The 9680-nt window shown below is 46.2% G+C and overlaps 1 protein-coding gene across 1 annotated transcript; it reads left to right on the top strand.

The window, feature by feature from the left end:
• Nucleotides 1-1966: 1966 nt before the first annotated feature.
• On the top strand, nucleotides 1967-5148 carry GADD45A (growth arrest and DNA damage inducible alpha). Its single transcript, XM_026497844.4, has 4 exons — nucleotides 1967-2210; nucleotides 2717-2818; nucleotides 3073-3310; nucleotides 4378-5148. The coding sequence occupies exons 1-4, from the start codon at nucleotides 2167-2169 to the stop codon at nucleotides 4489-4491; spliced, it is 498 nt and encodes a 165-aa protein (XP_026353629.1). The 5' UTR covers nucleotides 1967-2166; the 3' UTR covers nucleotides 4492-5148.
• The last annotated feature ends 4532 nt before the right edge of the window (nucleotides 5149-9680 follow it).

Raw genomic sequence — 9680 nt, 5'->3', positions numbered from 1 at the left:
TAGAGAAGATTCATGCACTGCACAGGACTGCAGGATCCTGAGATCTCGTTCAGCTCTCGGATTCTTTTCAACTTAATAAACATTGACTGTTCTTTTATTAAATGCAGAAATTGTACGAGATGCTGAGAACACTAAGTTCGTGAAGTCACAGTCCCTGCTAGCAAGAAACTCACACAATTCCCTAATTCTTTGTGAGCCTGCTGTGATCACACTTTCTTTCAAAGAACCAGTAAGAAATACCTAGTGGAGAGAACCTTGGAGTTTCACAGAACACATTTCAACAATTTCCAAATGATGACTCAGGCCATATTGTATAATTCGGGTTTTGTTTGCACAACTGAAAGTATTTCAGTACCCACCAAAATTTCAATTTTAAGGAATTCTTTAGAAAGGCATCACATGTTAGGATTTAGGGCACAGATATGAAATACACACGCACCCTTGGGTAAATTATCCATTGACCATGACCATTCCTTTACTCAAACATTGCCCCTTGCTGACAATGCAGTTAGGGATTAAGTGCAAAATGTCAGCTCAAATAAATGAGCCAGAAAACCAACATATCACTTTTCTTTTCCACTAAATTAAGATCAAGAGAGCTGGAGAATATTTTGTCTAGAATGATACAAACATGCAGGTGCAAAAACTCCTATGTACCTTTGCAAAAATTACTTCTCCGACCTCTGGCTATACGGAGACCTTAATAATGCAAGCACGGTTTTGAATGAGAGCATATGGGAGGCATTTGCACCACTTTTGGTAACTTCAATAGGTTTAAGACATATTTATGCATTTATTGCATATACTCATAAAACAAAGGCAAGAACTTTCAACTTATTAAGTCAAAGTCTATACACTGAAGTTTGCTTTTCAAAAATGTGTAACTTCTGCTTGCTTTCCACCCACAGGTTGCCATTATCTCAAAGGTGAAATTTTAGCATATGACTAAAAAGTCCTATAGCTGCAGCTTCATGATTCAGCATCTAACATCAATAATTCACAGTGAGATCATAGGCTCTCTGTGGAAGGTAGTGACATACTTGCCTTATGAAAGGAAGCTTAGGGCATACTGAGTGTGTTTTCAATTTAGACGTGTGTGGGTGTCAGACATTTATTTGTCTGTTAGCTGGTGTGGTGCAGAAGGATCGTCCTCTGGGAAATGCTCTCTGAGAAAGGTGAATTTGGGTTGCAAGGCTAGGATACACACACGTGGTAACCAGCTCCTCCTGAACACGGTTTTCCGTGTTCCCAGTTACCCTGGGCAGGTGGGAAGGCTTTCTGCTTTCTATGGAAAAGATTCCAACTTGGTTCCATGCCATCACCAAACACAAATGTGTTGATTTTTCTTTTTTGAGCTTCCAACTCTTGCAACCTTCCAAAAATAAATCAAACCAGCCATCAGGGCACCGAAATAATACTACTACTAATAAGCAGCTTTGCCTAGACTTACATAAACAACACTTCTGAGGTAAACTTTGCCCCAGAGGTCTGAAACACTCTTTTTATGTAACCTGCTTACTAATAATTACTAGACTTGGGTGCATTAGCCCTGGAAATAGATTTTAATAGCAACCCCTAAAAACAAAAGACATGAAACGACAATAGAAAAATGTGCACCAACTAGAAAAACACTTGGCAGACTGATCTGACCTCAAGTGGAAGACATCCCCTCTCCCCCGCCACTGCAAAGACCCCCCCCCCTACCCGCCCCTCCAACTGGATGAGAGAGTCCGCTCCGGACCCCGCCCTCCCCGAGCCCTGCACCGCCCCCGCCCCCTAAGCTCGCCTTCCGAGTGGCTCCACCCCCTTCCTCTCCTCTCCCCACGGTTCCAGGGCCTGGGGTCAAATTGTCGGAGCAGGCTGATTTGCATAGTCCAATGGCTGCGCATATGCAAACGAAGCGGGTGGTGGTTGGCTGGGGGTTAGCAGGATAACTCCGGCGAGCGGGGCCTTTGTCCTTCAGTGGCTGTGAGGCAGCTGCCGGTGGAGCGGCGAGGGACTGGGAGCGGGCGAGCGAGTGGGGCGGGTGGGACGGACGGACGGCGCTGCGGCGGCGGGCGCTGGAGGAGCCTGTGAGGGAGCGTAGAGAGCAGGCGCCCGAGCGCCCACAGTGGCAGGAGCAGCCCGCACGCCGCTCTCTCTCTGTGGGGGACCCGCAGTTGCAATATGACTTTGGAGGAATTCTCGGCTGGAGAGCAGAAGACCGAAAGGTAAGGCGGCCGGAGCCTCTCCCGGAACTCTTCTCGCCCACTGCGCGCACCCAGCGCGTCCAGGCTGTGCAAGGTTTGCCGGGGAGCGAGCGGTTAAAAGTTTGCAGAGCCACCTCCCGTGTGTCTCTTTTGGGGACCTTCTCAGAGGCTCCGGTGGACGGAAGGAGCGTGCCCCCCCACCCGGCCGAGCCCCTCCGGGCCTTGGCAAAGGGCAGAAGGGACCGTCCCTGCCCGTGCGGCTCCTGCGGCTGGCAGCCTGTGGCTGCGCCCAGCGCCGGGGACTGGCAGCGCCCTCGGGGGAGGGTGGGGGGGCTTTTCGCAGGCCTCCCGGCCTCTGGGCGTGCGAGGGGTCACGGGCCGGGGGGGAGGCTTGGGGTTTGCAGAAAGCCGGGCGGCGCGGCGGCGCACGAAAGCGGGAGGGAGGGTCGCGGTGCCGGGTGAGGGGGCGGCAATGGACCCGAAGAGACTTGGGCTGACGGGACCCCCTTGCTCTCGCTCGCGTGTAGGATGGATAAGGTGGGGGATGCCCTCGAGGAAGTGCTCAGCAAAGCCCTGAGTCAGCGCACCATCACCGTCGGGGTGTATGAGGCGGCCAAGCTGCTCAACGTGTAAGTGGGGCCCTCGCGAGTCCCCCGTGACACCCCTTCCCGCCCCAGCCCGGGGGCGACCTCGCGGAGCGCCCCTCGCCCTGCAGCGCGGCTTCCTGCGGCTTCCTGCGGCTTCCCACCCGCCCCGCGGCCGCCTGCCCCAGGGGGGAGCGAGCAAGCCGGGGCGCGACCCCGGGGCCCCCGGGCGGGTGTTACGGGCGTCCACGCGGACGGGTGGTGCCTCCGCGCTCACCCGCCCCTCCCGCCGCCCTCAGCGACCCAGATAACGTGGTGCTGTGTCTGCTGGCGGCGGACGAGGACGACGACAGGGATGTGGCTCTGCAGATCCACTTCACCCTGATCCAGGCGTTCTGCTGCGAGAACGACATCAACATCCTGCGTGTCAGCAACCCGGGCCGACTGGCCGAGCTCCTGCTCCTGGAGCCCGACGCCAGCCCAGCAGCGAGCGAGGGCGCCGAGCAGCCCCCGGACTTGCACTGCGTCCTGGTGACGGTAAGCGAAAGGGGGCTGCGGGCCGGCCGGAGTTAGAGTCCTGGAGGGAAGCGAGCGAGGGCTGAGAGTCGCCTGACTGCAGATCTGGAGTGAGGGGGAGGGCAAGAGCGTGGCTGCCTTTGCCCCTTTAGAGCGTGTGGCTGGACTTTCAGCCGAGATGTGCTGGTTTCATCATCAGGATTTTCTCTGGTACAGAACATGTCTAAGCACGTTGGAGGCTGCCAGCAGCGGAAGAGATCCTTGTGAGTCAGCACTGTCAGCCCAGCTACTCCCTACCTACATCTGCACTACCTCCCGTGACTAATTCCTTTAGTAGGGCGGATTAGATAAAGCCAAATAAATTCCTGGCTCACCCTCATTAAGGAGTCAGCTTCATTCTCCACCACTCAAAGTTAAAAATAGAAATGGTGTAGGAGACAGACCTTACTAATTCCCTAGAAATACATTAAGAGTATGGAGTAGGAATTTTTTCTTGGCAATCTTGCCTTTTTTTCATGAACCCTTTTCCCTGATAAAAACCTTTGGTAGATAGATAACTTGTATTTCCAGAGGTAAATATGATAGCTTTGTCTTTTACGTTTTACTACTTTTTGGCTCGTCTAGTTAAGTGGCAGCCCAATCATTTTGCTACTCCTGAAAATTACTACTCTGTCTCTTGGGAGGTTATCAGGTGGCAGTTCTCCTTAACTGTTATGCAGCTCTCATCTCATTGTACACAGAGCATGGAAATATTTCTCAGAGCTGTTTCACTCACGTCTCTTCCACAGGACAAACCTGTGAATGATACTCTCATGCACAACTAAATAAGTGTCATGCAAACATACATATATGGTTCGGAGAGTTGCATGTGTTCACACTTTGCAGAATATGGTTTAGTGGAGAATTACCCTTATGATTTTTGCAGGAAAACAACTACCTAGAAGAAAGTTTGTTTTATGGTTGTAACTGGTCTCTATGTCATGCAAAGTATAGGATGTTCAAGTTGTCTTTCCCTCAACATGAGTGTCATTATTAGCAGATGTGAATTTTTTTAAATAGTACATTTATTTTTCTCAATTTGTTTCCAGAATCCACATTCATCGCAGTGGAAGGACCCTGCCTTAAGTCAGCTTATTTGTTTTTGCCGGGAAAGTCGCTACATGGATCAGTGGGTTCCAGTGATTAATCTCCCTGAACGGTGATGGCATCTGAATGAAAATAACTGAACCAAATTGCACTGAAGTTTTGAAATACCTTTGTAGTTACTCAAGCAGTTACTCCCTACACTGATGCAAGGATTACAGAAACTGATGTCAAGGGGCTGAGTGAGTTCAACTACATGTTCCGGGGGCCGGAGCTAGATGACTTTGCAGATGGAAAGAGGTGAAAATGAAGAAGGAAGCTGTGTTGAAACAAATACAAGTCAAAAGGAACAAAAAATTACAAAGAACCACGCAGGAAGGAAAACAAACTATGTATTAATTTAGGATGGTTGAGTTACATTTAAATAAACCAAATGTGCTTAAAGTTCAAATGTACTGCAGCAGTTTGGGTATTTTTGGTTTATATGCCCTCAAGTAAAAGAAAAGCGGAAAGGGTTAATCATATTTTAAAACCATATTTTATTGTATTTTGATGAGATGTTAAATTCTCAAAGTTTTATTATAAATTGTACTAAGTTATTTTATGACATGAAAAGTTATTTATGCTATAAATTTTTTGAAACACAATACCTACAATAAACTGGTATGGAATAATTGCATCATTTCTTAATGTGTGCTTTTGTTTCTTTTAACTTGCAATGTATTTTAAACAAGTTTTTTTATATGGAAAAATTAAAGCCCTTCTGAAATCATGTATCTATAGTATATGTGTCTGCCTCTATATAGATAAATATCTGTGTGTTACGTATGTACATATTTTCCACTTTTACACATTCGGGCTGGACATGGCATGATTATATTTCTTAGTCTTTATTTAACGGGCATTTTACCGGCACCCTACTTTACACTATGTCCAAAAACCAAAGGTGATTTAAGAGGAGTTGGGGTTGCAGTTAGGGGAAAGAAGTGTTCGAGATGACACTTGCAAAATCAGAATAATTACCATTCAGTGATATTAATATTATAGTAAGAATAAATGCAAAATGCTAAGGAAGCAGAGAGGGGAAAGTGACCAAAGTTACCTGCAAGAACAGAGACATTTTTGCTGTGGAGAGGTCATCTTATGTGGGTCTTCAAACCCGAGTTTCATCTCCCCAGCTAGAGAGGAAAAGGATGCTGCTGGCAGCGGCCCTGGTTTGTGCAAAGGTGTGGTTCCCTGAAAGGCCAAACCGGGTTCAGGGAACAAAGGGTGATTCTGTGTGCCTCTGGTGTGGAAGAGAAGGGGGAGATACGGTGGAAAAAGGGGGTGGGGATCAGGCCCAGACTCCGAAGGGCATTCTGTGTCACCCTTAGGCCTTTGGGCTTCCTTCCTTCTGTCAACCCCGGGGATTCAGCAGAGGCCTTCAGACGGGGAGTGACGCGATCTGTGTTCTGGGAAGATAACACTGGGGCCTGTGACGGAGAGGTTATGGGATAAGAGGCTGGAGGTAACACCAATCAGGAAGTGACTGGATCCGTCCAAGGCTGTGCAGTTTGCAGAACCATGTTTAAGGAACAAACAGGGAAGTGGCCTGGCAAAGAATTCCGGTGCCCTTATTCTCTCTAGAGCTGTATGTCTTCCAGCTGAACGTTTCTGCTCTGGTTTTGAGGGGTCTGGTTGGATTCAATGAGAGAGATGGAAGAAAAGAGCAAAGATGAAAGGTTTCAGCAGATCAATCACCTCTTAGTTGGAACAGTCACTTGATAATTAACTGCAACAATCTCCTCTAGGTGTAGCCAAAGAAAGCAAAAATGCTTACTGAGGGGAAGCCTCACATAGTTTTAGTCCACAGAATTTTTTTTTTTTTCTTTTTTTGCCTATTTGGCAAATGGCACCCCCCACGGCTCCCCCGCCATCTGTCTCCCATCCTTGTCATGACTACATGTAATTAGGAAAAAGTAGAAGTCAGGAGAGAAAACCAAACCGACTAACAGTAACACAAAGCTCCAAGTTTCTGCATCTTAGGGACAACACAGGCCCATGAAGCCCTTCACCTCGCAATTAAGTTTCTGTTTTTCCACATCTGCTGGAAATGTGGGTTGTTAGGCCTTTTGAAAGCTCATTGTATTTTATTCAAGCTGGTGCCGGATCTAAAACGTAACTGGTACTTAATCTTTGTTTTACCAAAAGATGGAGAGCATGGAGTTTTGAATAGAATGTTCTTCCCTTCCTACTAAGGATTTTCAATCCTCCTCCAAACAGTTGCTTGATTAAAGACGCTGAGTGAATTAACCCCGGAAGGGCAGCAGCACTGCTTGGTGTGAAGGCCAGGGTTAGTCCCTCTGCATCGCGTTCCCCTCATCTATAAAACGGAGATAGAATGTTGTGGAATTGTTCCCTCGTCTCCGAAACTAAAGGTAAGAGCTGATGTCTGGTTCATAATTGTGGCCCAGGATTTAGCGCACTTCTCAGCGGGCAGTGGGCATTGAATTAATATTTGGTGGCTCCGTGAATGATTTAGCAACAGTGAATGCAAACAACCTGACATGTGATAGGTGCTCAATATAGTCTATTACTAAAATGCAGGCGAGAGCAGTCGGGAAACTAAAAACCATCGGACAGATTGCTGCCTTAAAACACAGTATAAATATATTTATTTTGAGAAAGGAGTTTCAAATCTCTGTTCTGAATTCATAGTGCTTAGAGATAGGAAGCGGTGGTGTCCGTTCTTCAGATCGTTTTGTTTTGGGAAGATCCCAATAATTAATGCAAAACTGTTGTCTGGGGTTTTAAGTTTTAACCGTTGCCAGTCTTTCCTGACTGAACATTACACAAACTTAACCTGGTGTTGAAGAACCCAATCGTGAAACAGTTGAGTTAATTGTAAACAAGTGTGCGGTTACCTGGACAACTTCTACCTCTAATTGATGTTACTATTCCTCAGTCTTGCCTTAAATGCTGTTAAGCCTACTTATTGCAAGTAGGTGGGAATGTTACAACAGGAACAAAAGTCCCTTCATCTACCTAAGATGTGTTGTGTGTGGAAAATACCTATTTTTCCACTGGTAACTTCACCTCAGTGTTGTAAATACCATTGCCTCCTCCTTTTACAATTAAACCAGGGCCACCCTCAGTAAGTTAAACTTCTATAATAAAAGGACGCATGAAGGAAATGAATCTCCTGTGATACATATATTATTTCCCAATTAAATAAAAAGGGTTATTTCTAGGAAAGAGCATTTGTATACTGTGAACTGGAAGCATTTCCAAAACATCTTTTGAGATGCTTTACTGTAACCCTTGTGAAATCATTGTTTCCTCAATTTTCAACTATGTAAGTTAAATTTTATTCTTTGCCGTATGGTAAAAGGCTGCAAGCAGTGAGATGTGTTTCTTTCAAATGAACAAAACCCCTTATGGCATGATTTAACACAGGGCCAGCATCCCTCAAATTGAATTGAAGCTTTTTTCTTTTTTTTTAAACAATCTTTAGAAAAAACATAAACTCTGTGAAAAGGTCATATTCATGAAGACCACCAAGAAATATTTAGCGAGTGCTTACTATGCGCAAGGAACCATACTGGTTATACTGAAGTCTGAAAAAAAAAATCAGGCACCTACTTGGCCTCAAGGAGCCCCAAGCAACGAGCCATGGACATCGGTAGATATAATCCAAAGCAAAAAGTGCCCAGTAACAGAAGAAAGGCCCAGAGAACTGCTAATGGGAGTTCAAATGGTAGAAATCTCTGGAGGGCATATGGGGATGGCACGGAGCAAAAGGTAGGAAGCTCTTTGATCAGACTTGAGCATTGTATTTTGCAAGCTTGCAGAAATTAATTTATTGACTATTGAATATAATTCTGCTAGGCGCTGTAGAGATTACATAGATGCAGCCAATGGGAGCGTTTGTCCTTAAATTTATAATCAAATAAGAAAATCAACATCAACACATTTATTCCTTTAACACTATTTACGGAAAGGACGTCCCGGGCACGGCGTCAGGTCCTGGGGCTACAAAAGTGGACAAGCAAAGTCTGTGCCTTTAGCAGAGCAATACGGGGTGCTAAGTGGTGATGTATTATATTCAAGGTGTAAGTGTTCCTGGGGGGCAGGAAGCTTTGCCAGCTCAGTGAAACTTGAAGGATAAAGAGCTCTGCCAGGGTACAGTGAAGAACATTCATTCCAGAAAGGGGGACTGGAGCTCTGAATGTGTGAATTCGAGGCATGGCGGGGCTAGCTTCTGGGGGGCAACCATAACACAGATAGGGTCCACTACGGGCTCCGCACTGTTCTAAGCTCTTTACAGTAACACGTGAGGATTCACGACAACTCTGTGGACGTAGGTACTGTTGCTGCCATTTGGAAGATGAAGAGTCAAATACACAGTGAGAGAACTTAGCCTAGAGTCACACTGTTAGTACATAGCAACTCCAAGATGCAAACTGAGGCAACCCGGCTCTAGAATCCATGTTTTCCAACGATAGGTGATGGAGTGGGAAGCGTGGCGGGAGCCAGACCACGAAGGGCCCTACGAGTCAGGCTTTTTTTATTAGGTGATAGAGAATCACGTAGGGGGCTCCTGGCCGGGTCAGTTGGTAGAGCATCTGACTCTTGATCTCAGGGTCGTGAGTTTGAGCCCCATATTGGGCACAGAGATTACTTACTAAAAAAAAAATTTTTTTAAGCCATAAAAATAACCGTTACCACTGAGGGAAGGGACGGTGCTATCACTAGCATGGGAGTCAAGGAAAAGATGCTATGGCTCAGAGTCCTAATGCAAAAACTGGTAGTGAAGAGAAATTTGGCTTGCAAATGCTTAAAGAATTTTTTTTTTAATCCATTGTCAACATTTAAACATGGAGACATTTTTTAGAAAAATTCTGATTTCTATTGCTGTACATGGCCACAAGTGGCTGGAGCTGAGAGGAGGCCTCTACACAAGGATTTCCTGTTTGCCACAGACCTCCCCTCCCAGTTGTAAACTCAAGCCTGCTGGACTCAGGCTTCCCGTCGTAATCCTTTTAAGCATGTGGGGTTCACTCTTCACCCCCCACGATGCACATCTCTCAGTCTGGGGCTCAGAATTTTCCTGCGTAAAGTGAGTTGTTCGCAGTATCAGAATTTCTCAATCGTTCTGATAATAACAAAGACCTATGTTGTTAAAAACATAGCTTCGAGACCCTTCCCAGGAGCTTCAGATTAAGAGGGGCTGAGATAAGACTCAGAATTTGTTTCTTAACAAGCACTTCAGGTAAATCTTATCATCAGGGAAGTCTGAGAAGCACTCTTGGCATTCTTCCAGGTGAAA

Source organism: Ursus arctos, unplaced genomic scaffold, assembly GCF_023065955.2.
Source record: "Ursus arctos isolate Adak ecotype North America unplaced genomic scaffold, UrsArc2.0 scaffold_12, whole genome shotgun sequence".
In the NCBI taxonomy this organism is placed as follows: Eukaryota; Metazoa; Chordata; class Mammalia; order Carnivora; family Ursidae; genus Ursus; species Ursus arctos.
The sequence above is the reverse complement of the archived record's forward strand: the minus strand, read 5'-3'. Positions and strand labels throughout refer to the sequence as shown.